The sequence below is a fragment of the Ranitomeya imitator genome, chromosome 2, assembly GCF_032444005.1.
Source record: "Ranitomeya imitator isolate aRanImi1 chromosome 2, aRanImi1.pri, whole genome shotgun sequence".
In the NCBI taxonomy this organism is placed as follows: domain Eukaryota; kingdom Metazoa; phylum Chordata; class Amphibia; order Anura; family Dendrobatidae; genus Ranitomeya; species Ranitomeya imitator.
In genome coordinates, this window is record NC_091283.1 from 53526039 (window position 1) to 53541988 (window position 15950).

At 45.0% G+C, this 15950-nt stretch overlaps 1 protein-coding gene across 1 annotated transcript in view; it reads right to left on the reverse strand.

Annotated features, from left to right (window-relative positions):
• LOC138661808 (cytochrome P450 2G1-like) overlaps nucleotides 1-15950 on the reverse strand; it is a 45203-nt gene that overhangs the window by 16877 nt on the left and 12376 nt on the right. Inside the window, exons 3-6 of the mRNA XM_069746738.1 lie at nucleotides 14280-14442; nucleotides 8245-8394; nucleotides 6136-6296; nucleotides 5441-5617 (exon numbers count right to left, since the gene is read on the reverse strand). Of these exons, the coding sequence (XP_069602839.1) occupies nucleotides 5441-5617; nucleotides 6136-6296; nucleotides 8245-8394; nucleotides 14280-14442 (651 nt within the window). The remainder of the gene's footprint in view (nucleotides 1-5440; nucleotides 5618-6135; nucleotides 6297-8244; nucleotides 8395-14279; nucleotides 14443-15950) is intronic.

Consider the following 15950-nt stretch of genomic DNA (forward strand, 5'->3'; position numbering starts at 1 on the left):
GAGTCAGGAGGAGAAGGGAGCACAGCGACGTCAGCGGTGAGGGCCGCACAGGTAGTGCGGCCTAGTCCGGGATCGAGGGGAAGTGCGGCGCCCCCCAGCGGCGCCAGGAACAGCAGACTTACAGCACAGTCAGCGGCGGCGACAACAGGAGGAGCCAGGAGTCCAGCGACGGCAGCAGTGAGGGGGAGCTATGGAGCAGTGGTGACAGCGGCGGGCTCACCTCCCCTAGGTGGGCCTGGCAGCGGCACGAGACGACAGAGTAGGGCGACGGGCAGGCTGGCATCGGTGGTTCAGCTGGGCCCGGGACGCGTTGGTCGTGGGGCAGGTGCCGGTCGGGCAAGTAGGCCAGGAGGCCGAGGTGGATTGCAAACAGCCGTCAGGTCAAGATCCACCAGGAGGTCCAGCGACAGGAGTGTATCGCCAGTCTCGGTCCCCCCTGGTGACGTGGAGGCCAGGGGCGCGGGCCTGGGGCAATTCAGCGGCAGCGACGACCCCGGATCTGAGAGCGAACATCCAGAAGATGGCGAACAGCGGGATTCCGGAGACACGGCTGGTGGGGACACAGCACCTGCGCAGCCTCGTGAGTACATGTCTATTCCTATTTCGGTGCCGGGTACGGTGGGGTTAGTGGAGGGGGTAGGGGACGCTGGTTCTGGGCTTCCTGGCGTTAGAGAGCTTTTGGCAGGTATGTCGCATATTTTGAGGCGATTGGACGCGGGGCCAGCAAGTAATATGGGAGGGTCACCTGCTGGGGCTTGGTTGGTGGATCCTGTTAGTACAGCCGGGGGAGGGGGCTCCGGTGAATTAGTGAGGTCTGGGGCGGCCGCGTCGGCCCAGGCAGCTGGGGTGTCAGTGTCGGTTCAAACGGAGACGGGTAAGAAGGATGAGATAAAGTTGGATGATCGGGCAAAAGGGGAGGTCTTTGTGTGCTTTGAGGGTCCCCTCGGTGCCCATTTAAAGAAGGAGGTGAAGGAGAAGATCTGGAAGGATGAATTTGTTGAGATTTTCTCCCTCCTCCCTTTGGAAAAATTTAATCTGGACAAAGGGAAAAAAGATGATAGCAAAAAGGAAGAGGAGGAAAAAAGGCGTTGGCGCCTGATTCCGCAAACGTTTGTTAATTGGCAACAGGCTTTTGCTATCTTGGCCAGTGTGATAGGAGAAAAATTCCCGGAAAATTGCTCGGGTCTGTTACTTTGATTCTATTGGTGAGGCACATCGTACGTATGGGGGCCAGGCTTGGCTGCGTTACGATGAACAATTCAGGCAGCGGAAGGCGGTTAGGCCTGAGATAAAATGGGAGCATAAGGACATTGGATTGTGGCTGAAGGTGATGGCCCCTGTGAGGTACGGGCAGTCCTTTCAAGGGGGCGCGGGGAGTAGTAGTCAGCAATCAGGACAAGGGGGAGGAGGAGGACAGGGGTATCAAGGGGCGAAGGAAAAAACGGGCACGTGCTGGCAGTTCAATGACGGCCAGTGCAAGTATGGCAATACCTGCAGGTTTAAGCACGTGTGTTCCCATTGTAGCGGAGCTTCACACGGGGCTTCAAAATGTTTCAGAAAAGCAAGGGGCAAGCCAGCAGGGGGTAGCGGTCATGGGGGTGACGCCGGTGAGGCTTCAAAAGATGGCCCCTTATCTAAGTAGATATCCGGACCGGTTGAAGGCGGTGGTGATTAGGGACGGTTTTGCTGAAGGTTTTAGGATTCCTCACCCGAATCATACGGTCCCCTTTTCTACAAAAAATCTGAGGTCAGCAAGTTTACATGCGGATGTTGTTTCGAGTAAGTTAGCAAAAGAGGTGGAGTTAGGAAGAATGGCGGGCCCGTTTAGTTCGCTGCCTATGGAAGGGGTGATCGTTTCTCCATTGGGGGTGGTGCCCAAGAAGGAGCCAAATAAGTTTCGTTTAATCCAGCACCTATCGTACCCAAAAGGTTGTTCTGTTAACGATGGCATTGCGGAGGAATTATGCTCGGTTGTATACACGTCGTTCGATGCGGCAGTGCAATGGGTTCGTATGTACGGAGCGGGGGCCTTGATGGCGAAGACAGACATCGAGTCTGCCTTTCGGCTTCTGCCGGTGCATCCGGAGAGCATTCCGTTACTAGGTTGTTTTTGGAATGGAGAATTTTATTTAGACAGGTGTTTGCCGATGGGCTGTTCCATTTCTTGTTTGAAACTTTCAGTACTTTTTTGGAATGGGTTGTTAGAGACGTTTCTGATGTTGCTTCGGTCATTCATTATTTGGATGACTTCATGTTTGTGGGCCCCCCGGACTCTGCGGTGTGCGGTAATTTATTGGCCACCATGGAATGGGTGTCCGGGCATTTCGGGGTCCCTTTGGCGCAGGAGAAAACAGAGGGTCCCTGTACGGTCTTAAGTTTTCTCGGGATTCTTATCGATTCTAGAAAGATGGAATGCAGGTTGCCCGACGACAAATTGTTGTTGCTGAAGCAGGAGGTGTCCAGAATCGGAAAATTGAGGAAAGTGACGTTGAAGGAGTTACAGTCGTTGCTAGGGCGCTTAAATTTTGCGTGCCGGATCATGCCTATGGGCCGGATTTTTTGCCGAAGGTTGTCCAGAGCTACGGCGGGAGTCCGTGCAGCTCATCATTTCATACGTTTGAGCCGGGAGCACAAGGACGATCTGTTGGTTTGGCAGCGTTTCCTGGAAAATTATAATGGCAGATCATTGATTCAGCAGGAGGATTTGAACGCCTTTGATTGTGAAATTTATACGGACGCAGCAGGGGGAGCCGGTTATGGCGCCTACTGTGCAGGCAAATGGAGTGTCGGAGTGTGGCCGGAAGAATGGCGGCAAAACGGGCTAACCAAAAATTTGGCATTGTTGGAGTTGTTCCCAATTGTAGTGGCAGCGTTTATTTGGGGCGAGAATTTTAAGGATCGTCGGGTACGATTCCATTGTGATAACTTGAGTGTCGTGTCAGTTATCAACAGTTTATCTTCCTCTTCTCCCCCCGTGATTAGGTTGGTTAGGGAATTGGTGTTGAGGTGTTTGGAATTGAATTCGTGGATTTCGGCGGTGCACGTACCAGGTGTCCAAAACAATATAGCTGATGCTTTATCTCGTTTTCAGTGGGACCGATTCCGGGAACTGGCGCCAGATTCGGAACCTACAGGAGCGGGATGTCCTTCGCATCTGTGGCAGATTGTTGCGGAAGGGGAGGTCGCTTGATACAGGCCTCACTGTCGAGCCGGACATGGTCGGATTATGCAGCGGCTTGGGAGATGTGGGAAGGTTGGTTGGTCCAATGCGGCCCAGTGGAATCCGACGGCGATAAGATTATGGCTCTGCTGGCTTTGATGGGTAAGGCGGCCGAATGGGGATGGTCCGTTTCGAGGTTAAACAAAGTTGTTGCGGGTCTGGCCTTTGGTTTTCGGTTGCAAGGTTCAGCTGATCTGACAAAAGATTTTTTGATAAGGCAGGCTTTGAAGGGTTTTCGGAAGGGCAATGTGTCTTTTGATAAGCGTAGGCCGATTTCTTTTGGTATGCTGGAACGGCTTGGGGAGGCTTTGGGCGGTATTTGTAGTTCGCAGTTTGAGGTTGTATTGTTTAGGTTAGCCTTCTCTTTAGCGTTCTTTGGCGCTTTGCGCCTGGGGGAGCTGGTGTCCCCAAATAAAAATAAGGTGGGTGGTCTGTTAGCGGAAGATGTTGACTTTTGGGCAGGAGGTATTGTATTTTGGATCAGGCGTTCTAAGACTGATCAGCTTGGTAGGGGTAGGCGAGTGGTGCTGGGGAGAGTTGACGGTAGCGGGATGTGCCCGCAGCACTGTTTGGAATCTTATTGGCGTCTGTCGGCACTTAGGGCAGGCCCTTTGTTACGACATCAGAACGGGGAATTTTTGTCGCGCTACCAATTTACGGCGCTGTTGAAGAGGGGTTTGGGATCGTTGGGTGTTGACCCGAAGAATTTCGGGTCGCATTCGTTTCGAATTGGTGCTGCGTCCGAGGCGGATGGTCTGGGCCTAGGCGTTGATGTGATCAAAAGAATAGGCAGATGGAGTTCGGATCGATATCTGTCTTATATTAGGAATTAGGTCTGTGGGGGAGAGAGCCTTGTTATGGTGTTAATCATTGTTGTGTTTTTTCAGGTCGAACCTCCCTCCTGGCATGGATTATCGGACATTCATTTGTTCATTGGGGTGCGCTTCGTGCGGATGTCAGGCGAAATGGTAGGCAATTAGGCTTTGTAAGGGATTCGGTGGTTATTAGATGGTTGGGATTCCGGGGTATGTTATGGCGGAGTTTGTTGCCGGCAGTTGCCAACGCCGCTAGATTGGATCGACCCCCGGACATTTTGGTGGTTCACCTTGGAGGAAATGATTTGGGAGTTAGGCCAGTGAGGGAGTTGATCAGAGACATTCGTTTTGATTTTTTACGGTTGTGGGTATCTTTCCCGGGTGTTGTGACGGTGTGGTCGGACATTGTACCAAGGCGGAAGTGGCGTGATGTACGGTCCCATAGAGGGATCAATAGAGCCCGGGTGAAGCTGAATAGGGCGGTGGCAGGATTTGTGTCTCGGAACGGGGGTATTGCCATTAGACATTTGGAGCTGGAGGATGGGATTGGCAATTATTGGAGGGATGATGGAGTGCATCTTAATGATGTTGGTATGGATTTATGGGCACTCGGGCTACAGGAAGGAGTCGAGAGAGCTTTGGTGGCGGTGGGGCACTCACGAGCCTGAGGTGGTCAGGGCTGTTCGTGTGTGGCGGGGGGTGGGGTTCTTGGAGGTGGTGATGACGTTTTTACGGGGTTGATCTGGCTTTTGTTTACGGGCTCTGGACGGGGAATTTACCTCGGGAGCTTTGGGGTTTTGGTTTGCCCGAAATGGGTTACATGGTGCCCTTGAGCTGGTGGTCACGGCTGAGGGTAAAGAAGTGTTTGGTTTTAAAGTTGGTGGTGGCTTTATGCCTATTTTTGAGCCAGATTTCTTACCCCCAAGAACCCTCCCCTCAAGGTTTTTTACATATGGTATATATGTTGTTATTTATGTTATTGTTTGTTTAATAAAATGGCCGCTGTGGCCAAAATTATCCAAAGAAATTTACGTGTTGGTGTTTAATTTAAATTTACAGGAGAAGGGGAGAATGGCCCCCTGGGGATGGGGTGGGGGTCAGGAAGATTGAGTACGGGAAAGACCCTGTTTTGGCGATACGCGGTCATGGAGAACTAAACCACTACACACTAGAAGATGGAGAACTAAACTACTAGATAACAGGGCTTGGAGAAATATTACTATCTTTATCAGATTCTCAGTCTCTGTTAGATAGATGTGAAATGCTATACATGGCACATGTGGACTGACCCTAAATGTTCATGCTGGGTATGAGTCGCATTTTAAAATTTGCTAAGGGGCCTTGTCTTTGCTAGGTTTCTCTTCTACACGGCTTCATCTGATTGCACTGTTGTTTATATACATACCTCTTGCATTTTGATGAGGAAGCTGTCAATAAAATGTCTAGGTGAGGTGGGATCCAGAGACTCAAGGCTGGCATTCACCTGCTCATGTACAAATTTAATTATATCATTCGAAAGCAGCGTGAACCTCTTTGGAAGTCTTATAATGTAGCTCATCAACGTTGGGAGTATGGTCAGCAGCTGTAGAGTTAAAAAAGATAAGTGTCAAATTATGAGAGTACTCATTCTTGTCAGATATCCGAGAAATTAACTTGGCTACTTTCACAATTTAAGGCTATGGTCAGAGTATCAGTATTTGGTGAGTATTTCACCTCAGTATTTGGAAGCCCAAATCAGAAGAGGATCAAAAGTGCAGAATCGGTGCACTTTGTTGATATTATAACTTTTATCTGATTGTTCCTCACTTGGTTTTGACGTACAAATGCTGAGAAAAAATAATGACCAAATACTGATAGTGTGTCCCTAGCCAACAGGGTTTCTGATGTAAATTGCATTATTCATCCTAAAACAACACATTTTCTAACATACTCTGCTGTGTAAGTTCGCTCTTGTTTTCACCAGGCCCAAAAGTAAGCAGCAGGATACTTGTGTTCTTTATTCTGAATTTGTCTGTATCTCCTTTAATTCTAGCCTACATACTAACACTATATGTGGTGATTTGTTTGTATGATTTATGACCAATTCAGATAATTATTTACCTGTCCCCAGGTAGAACTTGCAAGATATAAATAGTCATCCAAAACTTGAAAAAGCTTGGTAAACTTCTGTTCCTTGTAGTCAAAACGAGCTCCAAGTATAAAAGTGCAGAGAACGTTCGAAAAAGCATGTATGAGATACTTGGCGGGATCTACAGGATGGCCTGGAATAGAAGAAAACATTTCAATCACACTATAAACATGGCTTTGTAAAAGAAATTACTCATCAAATAATGACCAATTTATCCAGATAAATTTTATGCTAAAAAATGTTGATATTTTTAGTTGTATTTTTCTTATAACTTCTTATACAGGAGGAGGAGTTGAGCTGTGACATCACCTATTGTGAATGGTGGATCCTGTGTTATCTACAGTATATAGAGGTGTTATCAGTCATTGTACAGGAGGAGGAGGTGAGCTGTGACATCACCTATTGTGAATGGTGGATCCTGTGTTATCTACTGTATATAGATGTGTTATCAGTCATTGTACAGGAGGAGGAGGTGAGCTGTGATATCACCTATTGTGAATGGTGGATCCTGTGTTATCTACTGTATATAGATGTGTTATCAGTCATTGTACAGGAGGAGGAGGTGAGCTGTGATATCACCTATTGTGAATGGTGGATCCTGTGTTATCTACTGTATATAGATGTGTTATCAGTCATTGTACAGGAGGAGGAGGTGAGCTGTGATATCACCTATTGTGAATGGTGGATCCTGTGTTATCTACAGTATATAGAGGTGTTATCAGTCATTGTACAGGAGGAGGAGGTGAGCTGTGACATCACCTATTGTGAATGATGGATCCTGTGTTATCTACTGTATATAAAGGTGTTATCAGTCATTGTACAGGAGGAGAAGGTGAGCTGTGACATCTATAGCGAATGGTGGATCCTGTGTTATCTACTGTATATAAAGGTGTTATCAGTCGTTGTACAGGAGGGGGAGGAGGTGAGCTGTGACATCACCTATTGTGAATGGAGGATCCTGTGTTATCTACTGTATATAAAGGTGTTATCAGTCGTTGTACAGGAGGAGGTGAGCTGTGACATCTATAGCGAATGGTGGATCCTGTGTTATCTACTGTATATAAAGGTGTTATCAGTCATTGTACAGGAGGAGGAGGAGGTGAGCTGTGACATTACCTATTGTGAATGATGGATCCTGTGTTATCTACTGTATATAGAGGTGTTATCAGTCATTATACAGGAGGAGGAGAAGGTGAGCTGTGACATCACCTATTGTGAATGGTGGATCCTGTGTTATCTACTGTATATAGAGGTGATATCAGTCATTGTACAGGAGGAGGAGGTGAGCTGTGAAATCTATAGCGAATGGTGGATCCTGTGTTATCTACTGTATATAGAGGAATTATCAGTCATTATACAAGAGGAGGAGGTGAGCTGTGACATCACCTATTGTGAATGGTGGATCCTGTGTTATCAGTCATTCTACAGGAGGAGGAGGTGAGCTGTGGCATCACCTATTGTGAATGGTGGATCCTGTGTTATCTACTGTATATAGAGGTGTTATCAGTCATTGTACAGGAGGAGGAGGTGAGCTGTGACATCACCTATTGTGAATGGTGGATCCTGTGTTATCTACTGTATATAGTGGTAATATATGTCATTGTAATCCTGTTTGCAATGATAAGAAAACTGCTGTAAACTCATCCTGAAAGAACAGTAAGTATAAGTCTTTAGATAGCCCCAATGTCCATTGTGAAAATTACAAGATTACTAATTTATTTTTAATGACCGTACACAATCTCAGGTAATGTGAGGAAAGACGATATATCGCACATTTTTTTACAGATTAAAATTCAAATCTTTATTATTATGACATAATAAAAAAGAAAAGTGTTTAAAAATTATTTCCTCACTTCATTACCTGAGGTTGTGTACGGTCATATTAAAGAATAGACGCTTTTTGCTACTAATAATTTTTTTGAGACTGTGTTAACAAAACTTTGATTTTTAATGCAGATTTAGATATGGAAAATAAAAATTACCCAAAAAACTAGGAACACAAAAACCAGATTTAAATAATAGGTCAGATTGCCGTTTGTTTGAGCTCTTTAGTTACTGTTCTGTTGAGTACCATTTCTTACCGTTATACTTTCTGAATTCTTCCACAATACATTGTGCTTCCTTTTGGATCTGCGAAACATCATTCTTATTTCCGAATCCAAATCTCTTAAGGGTCTTGACCGTAAAGGTTCGCAAGATTTTCCACTGTTTGCCATTGCTCAGGATAAAGCCTACAAAATAAGGTACAGTTCCTCTCTTACTCATTACATTGTTGTTGGTGAATTTAGACAGTCCTATTGTTGACCTGACCCCCTAGATGTGTTATAATAATGGTTAATATACAGCTGAGCCAAGTGTGAGCGTTGGTGAGAAGATTAACCCCTTTACCCCCAAGGGTGGTTTGCACGTTAATTACCGGGCCAATTTTTACAATTCTGACCACTGTCCCTTTATGAGGTTATAACTCTGGAACGCTTCAACGGATCCCAGTGAATCTGACATTGTTTTCTCGTGACATATTGTACTTCATGACAATGGTAAAAATTATTTGATAGTACCTGCGTTTATTTATGAAAAAAGCGGAAATTTGGCGAAAATTATGAAAATTTCGCAATTTTCCAACTCTGAATTTTTATGCAATTAAATCACAGAGATATGTCACACAAAATACTTAATAAGTAACATTTCCCACATGTCTACTTTACATCAGCACAATTTTGGAACCAAAATTTTTTTTTGTTAGGGAGTTATAAGGGTTAAAAGTTGACCAGCAATTTCTCATTTCTACAACACCATTTTATTTTAGGGACCACATCTCATTTGAAGTCATTTTGAGGGGTCTATATGATAGAAAATACCCAAGTGTGACACCATTCTAAAAACTACACCCCTCAAGGTACTCAAAACCATATTCAAGAAGTTTATTAACCCTTCTGGTGCTTCACAGGAATTTTTTGAATGTTTAAATAAAAATGAACATTTAACTTTTTTTCACAAAAAATTTAATTCAGCTCCAATTTGTTTTATTTTACCAAGGGTAACAGGAGAAAATGGACCCCAAACATTGTTGTACAATTTGTCCTGAGTACGCCAATACCCCACATGTGGGGGTAAACCACTGTTTGGGCGCATTGCAGAGCTCGGAAGCGAAGGAGCGCCATTTGACTTTTCAATGCAAAATTGACTGGAATTGAGATGGGACGCCATGTTTCGTTTGGAGAGCCCCTGATGTGCCTAAACATTGAAACCCCCCACAAGTGACACCATTTTGGAAAGTAGACCCCCTAAGGAACGTATCTAGAGGTGTGGTGAGCACTTTGACCCACCAAGTGCTTCACAGAAGTTTATAATGTAGAACCGTAAAAATAAAAAATCATATTTTTTCACAAAAATTATCTTTTCGCCCCCAATTTTTTATTTTCCCAAGGGTAAGAGAAGAAATTGGACCCCAAAAGTTGTTGTACAATTTGTCCTGAGTACGCTGATAGCCCATATGTGGGGGTAAACCACTGTTTGGGCGGATGGGAGAGCTCGGAAGGGAAGGAGCGCCGTTTGACTTTTCAATGCAAAATTGACAGGAATTGAGATGGGACGCCATGTTGCGTTTGAAGAGCCACTGATGTGCCTAAACATTGAAACCCCCCACAAGAGACACCATTTTGGAAAGTAGACCCCCTAAGGAACTTATCTAGAGGTGTGGTGAGCACTTTGACCCACCAAGTGCTTCACAGAAGTTTATAATGCAGAGCCGTAAAAATAAAACAAAATTTTTTTCCCACAAAAATTATTTTTTAAGCCCCCAGTTTTGTATTTTCCCGAGGGTAACAGGAGAAATTGGACCCCAAAATGTGTTGCCCAATTTGTCCTGAGTGCAATGATACACCATATGTGGGGGGAACCACTGTTTGGGCACATGGGAGGGCTCGGAAGAGAAGGAGTGCCATTTGAATGCAGACTTAGATGGAATGGTCTGCAGGTGTCACATTGCGTTTGCAGACCCCCTAATGTACCTAAACAGTAGAAACCCCCACAAGTGACACCATTTTGGAAAGTAGACCCCCTTAGGAACTTATCTAGATGTGTGCTGAGCGCTTTGACCCACCAAGGGCTTCACAGAAGTTTATAATGGAGAGCCGTAAAAATAAAACAAAAATTTTTTCCCACAAAAATTATTTTTTAGCCCCCAGTTTTGTATTTTCCCGAGGGTAACATGAGAAATTGGACCCAACAATTTGTTGTCCAATTTGTCCTGAGTGCGCTGATACCCCATATGTGGGGGGGAACCACTGTTTGGGCGCATGGGAGGGCTCGGAAGGGAAGGAGCTCCATTTGGAATGAGGACTTAGATGGAATGGTCTGCAGGTGTCACATTGCATTTGCAGAGCCCCTAATGTACCTAAACAGTAGAAACCTCCCACAAGTGACACCATTTTGGAAACTAGACCCCCTAAGGAACTCATCTAGATGTGTTGTGATAGCTTTGAACCCCCAAGTGTTTCACTACAGTTTGTAACGCAGAGCCGTGAAAATAAAAAAAAAAAATCTTTCCCCCCAAAATTATTTTTTAGCCCCCAGTTTTGTATTTTTCTGAGGGTAAGAGGAGAAATTCGACCCCAAAAGTTGTTGTCCAATTTGTCCTGAGTACGCTGATAACCCGTATGTTAGGGGAACCACCGTTTGAGCGCATGGCAGAGCTCGGAAGGGAAGGAGCGCCATTTGGAATGAGGACTTAGATGGAATGGTCTGCAGGAGTCACATTGCGTTTGCAGAACCCCTAATGTACCTAAACAGTAGAAACCCCCCACAATTGACCCCATATTGGAAACTAGACCCCCCAGGGAACTAATCTAGATGTGTTGTGAGAACTTTGAACCCCCAAGTGTTTCACTACAGTTTATAACGCAGAGCCGTGAAAATAAAAAATCTTTTTTTTCCCACAAAAATTATTTTTTAGCCCCCAGTTTTGTATTTTCCCAAGTGTAACAGGAGAAATTGGACCCTAAAAGTTGTTGTCCTATTTGTCCTGAGTACGCTGATACCCCATATGTTGGGGTAAACCCCTGTTTGGGCACACGGGAGAGCTTGGAAGGGAAGAAGCACTGTTTTACTTTTTCAACGCAGAATTGGCTGGAATTGAGATCGGACGCCATGTCGCGTTTGGAGAGCCCCTGATGTGCCTAAACAGTGGAAACCCCACAATTATAACTGAAACCCTAATCCAAACACACCCCTAACCCTAATCCCAACAGTAACCCTAACCACACCTCTAACCCTGACACACCCCTAACCCTAATCCCAACCCTATTCCCAACTGTAAATGTAATCTAAACCCTAACTGTAACTTTAGCCCCAACCCGAACCCTAACTTTAGCCCCAACCCAAACTGTAGCCCTAACCCTAGCCCTAACCCTAACCCTAGCCCTAACCCTAGCCCTAACCCTAGCCCTAACCCTAACCCTAGCCCTAACCCTAGCCCTAACCCTAGCCCTAACCCTAGCCCTAACCCTAACCCTAGCCCTAACCCTAGCCCTAACCCTAACCCTAGCCCTAACCCTAGCCCTAACCCTAATGGGAAAATGGAAATAAATAAATTTTTTTAATTTTTCCCTAATTAAGGGGGTGATGAAGGGGGTTTGATTTACTTTTATAGCGGGTTTTTTAGCGGATTTTTATGATTGGCAGCCGTCACACACTGAAAGACGCTTTTTATTGCAAAAAATATTTTTTGCATTACCACATTTTGAGAGCTATAATTTTTCCATATTTTGGTCCACAGAGTCATGTGAGGTCTTGTTTTTTGCGGGACGAGTTGACGTTTTTATTGGTAACATTTTCGGGCACGTGACATTTTTTGATCGCTTTTTATTCCGATTTTTGTGAGGCAGAATGACCAAAAACCAGCTACTCATGAATTTCTTTTGGGGGAGGCGTTTATACCGTTCCACGTTTGGTAAAATTGATAAAGCAGTTTTATTCTTCGGGTCAGTACGATTACAGCGACACCTCATTTCTATCATTTTTTTTTGTGTTTTGGCACTTTTATACGATAAAAACTATTTTATAGAAAAAATAATTATTTTTGCATCGCTTTATTCTCAGGACTATAACTTTTTTTTTTTTGCTGATGATGCTGTATGGCGGCTCGTTTTTTGCGGGACAAGATGACGTTTTCAGCGGTACCATGGTTATTTATATCTGTCCTTTTGATCGCGTGTTATTCCACTTTTTGTTCAGCGGTATGATAATAAAGTGTTGTTTTTTGCCTCGTTTTTTTTTTTTTTCCTTACGGTGTTTACTGAAGGGGTTAACTAGTGGGCCAGTTTTATAGGTCGGGCCGTTACGGACGCGGAGATACTAAACATGTGTACTTTTATTGTTTTTTTTTTTTATTTAGATAAAGAAATGTATTTAGGGGAATAATATTTATTTATTTTTTTCATTATTTAGGAATATTTTTTTTTATTTTTTTTTACACATTTTGAATTTTTTTTAAACTTTTTTACATTGTCCCAGGGGGGGACATCACAGATCAGTGATCTGACAGTGTGCACAGCACAGCAAGCAGGGAGGAAGCAGGGAGGGAGGTGAGACCCTCGCAGCAACGCGATCACATCGCGTTGCTGCGGGGGGCTCAGGGAAGCCCGCAGGGAGCCCCCTCCCTGCGGGAAGCTTCCCTATACCGCCGGCACATCGCGATCATCTTTGATCGCGGTGTGCCAGGGGTTAATGTGCCGGGGGCGGTCCGTGACCGCTCCTGGCACATAGTGCCGGATGTCAGCTGCGATAGGCAGCTGACACCCGGCCGCAATCGGCGGCGCTCCCCCGTGAGCGCCGCCAATCGCGCTGGACGTACTATCCCGTCCATGGTCATGGGGGCCCACCCCACCTCGACGGCATAGTACGTCCCATGTCAGAAAGGGGTTAAAGGGAACCTGTCACCCCAAAAATCGCAGGTGAGGTAAGCCCACCGGCATCAGGGGCATATCTACAGCATTCTGTAATGCTGTAGATAAGCCCCCGATGTTACCTGAAAGAGGAGAAAAAGACGTTAGATTATACTTACCCAGGGGCGGTCCCGCTGCTGGTCAGGTCGGATGGGCGTCTCTGGTCCACTGCGGCGCCTCCCATCTTCTTTCCATGACGTCCTCTTCTGATCTTCAGCCACGGCTCCGGCGCAGGCGTACTTTGTCTGCCCTGTTGAGGGCACAACAAAGTACTGCAGTGCGCAGGCGCCGGAAAGGTCAGAGAGGCCCGGCGCCTGCGCACTGCAGCACTTTGCTCTGCCCTCAACAGGACAGACAAAGTACGCCTGCGCCGGAGCCGTGGCTAAAGATCAGAAGAGGACGTCATGGAAAGAAGATGGGAGGCGCCGCAGTGGACCAGAGACGCCCATCCGACCTGACCAGCAGCGGGACCGCCCCTGGGTAAGTATAATCTAACGTCTTTTTCTCCTCTTTCAGGTAACATCGGGGGCTTATCTACAGCATTACAGAATGCTGTAGATAAGCCCCTGATGCTGGTGGGCTTACCTCACCCGCGATTTTCGGGGTGACAGGTTCCCTTTAAGGATGGGGCTGACAAACCCCAAATAATAAGCCATTGTTATGAATTTTGTGGTAGGGGTTGCAAATGGGGCAAATACTTAAGGAACTCAATCATGAACAGACTTTCACCACATTCCGAAGGATAATTTCTAGCAGGCTCTATCTATGGCAGTATTACTTAGGTACAGGGTTAGATTATCCCACCAGAGTATCAGAGAATTTTCCAGTAAATTCAGGAATTAATACAATATGGAACCCCAAAGATCCAGAAGAAGACAACCCTATTTTGGAGATGACATCAGAGCCAACCATTGGTCTATTTCTTATGGGTTGATTTACAAATACAGGAACCTACTAGATCGATCCTATTAATAATATGTCTCATGTGCCAAAATGTAAAAGTGAAAGATGGATGGTTAGCCCTCAAAATAATTTATTTTTCTGGGAACACAGTCAGATTATACTGAGCATAAAATAGCTCTATAATTTGGGCACCACTGTGGAATTATTTGGATATTGTTTGGTACAATTCATATTTCACAAAAAAATTGATGCGGTTTGTTTTTTCTTACCATAACCCTGGTTGAAACTCTGCAGAAAAGGTATAGGACCTCGGTCACCAAATGCTTCCCCCTGATCAACAAGAGCTTCTTTCACAGCCTCATATCCACAGACGACAACCACTGGCTGTGTGCCATAATAAAGGGTGTATACCGAGCCATATTGATCCCAAAGCTAAAAAAAAGGATACAGATCTTTACCATTCATTTACATATTTTAACAGTAGATTTGAGATTTCTGATCCATTTATTATTGGGACAAGAAACCTAAGTTTTTCATAATCTAGTACGTCTTGGCCCCTGATGTTTTATTTCCTAGTCAACCTCTAAAAAATGTTCTCTTTGATTGCAGGACACATATTATTTATTTTTTTGGATAAGATATATTTTTATTTTTTAGGCCTTTTTTAGCTGTGGAGGAGCCGCTTTATGTGTCCCTCTCTATTTATGCTTTCATTCATGTGTATACTTTGGTATAACATCACTAAACATAAGTCCAAATTTGTTTAACTGGTGAGATTTCCCATCATTCCAGTAAGGGATCCTGATCTGCTGAGGGTCAGGTGTGCCCATGTGACCAATGGTTTTGTATAATGTAGAACGTTGCTGAATACAGTGAAGTAGGGAGTCCCTGTGTTAGGTATGAGAAAGAGACCTGTGAGCAGCCAGCGAAAGCACAAATGGAGCTAAATAGACCAGCAAAGATGTAACCATAATTAGTGCAAGAGTTGAGGCTGCACCCGGGCCCTGGAAACTAGAGAGGCTCAAATGGTCCTTTTGGTTCATATGAGAAGGCCAATACCATTACAGACCAGTGATATAATAATAATAATAACAATAATAATTTTTATTTATATAGCGCCAACATATTCCGCAGCACTTTACAATTAAGCGGGGACATGTACAGACGAAAAATTCGGTACGAGTTAAGACAATTTAAACAGTGACATTAGGAGTGAGGTCCCTGCTCGCAAGCTTACAATCTAGAAGGAAATGGGGGGACACAATAGGTGAAAAGTGCTTGTTATTTCAGGTCTGGCAATTATATTAAACTAGATGGTTGCCCGATTCTAACGCATCGGGTATTCTAGAATATGCATGTCCACGTAGTATATTGCACAGCCACAAATTATATTGCCAAGCCACATAGTATATTGCCCAGCCACGTAGTATATTGCCCAGCCACGTAGTATATTGCCCAGTCACGTAGTATATTGCCCAGCCACGTAGTATATTGCTCAGTTACATAGTATATTGCCCAGCCACGTAGTATATTGCCCAGCCACGTAGTATATTGCCCAGCCACGTAGTATACAGCACAGAGCCACGTAGTATATTGCCTAGCCACGTAGTATATTGCAGAGCAAGATAGTATATTGTTCAGCCACGTAGTATATTGTCCAGCCACGTAGTATATTGCACAGCGACGTAGTATATTGCCCAGCCTTGTAGTATATTGCACAGCGACGTAGTATATTGCCCAGCCACGTAGTATATAGCACAGAGCCACGTAGTATATTGCCTAGCCACGTAGTATATTGCAGAGCGAGGTAGTATATTGTTCAGCCACGTAGTATATTGTCCAGCCACGTAGTATATTGCACAGCGACGTAGTATATTGCACAGCCTTGTAGTATACAGCACAGAGCCATGTAGGATATTGCCCAGTGACGTACTATATTA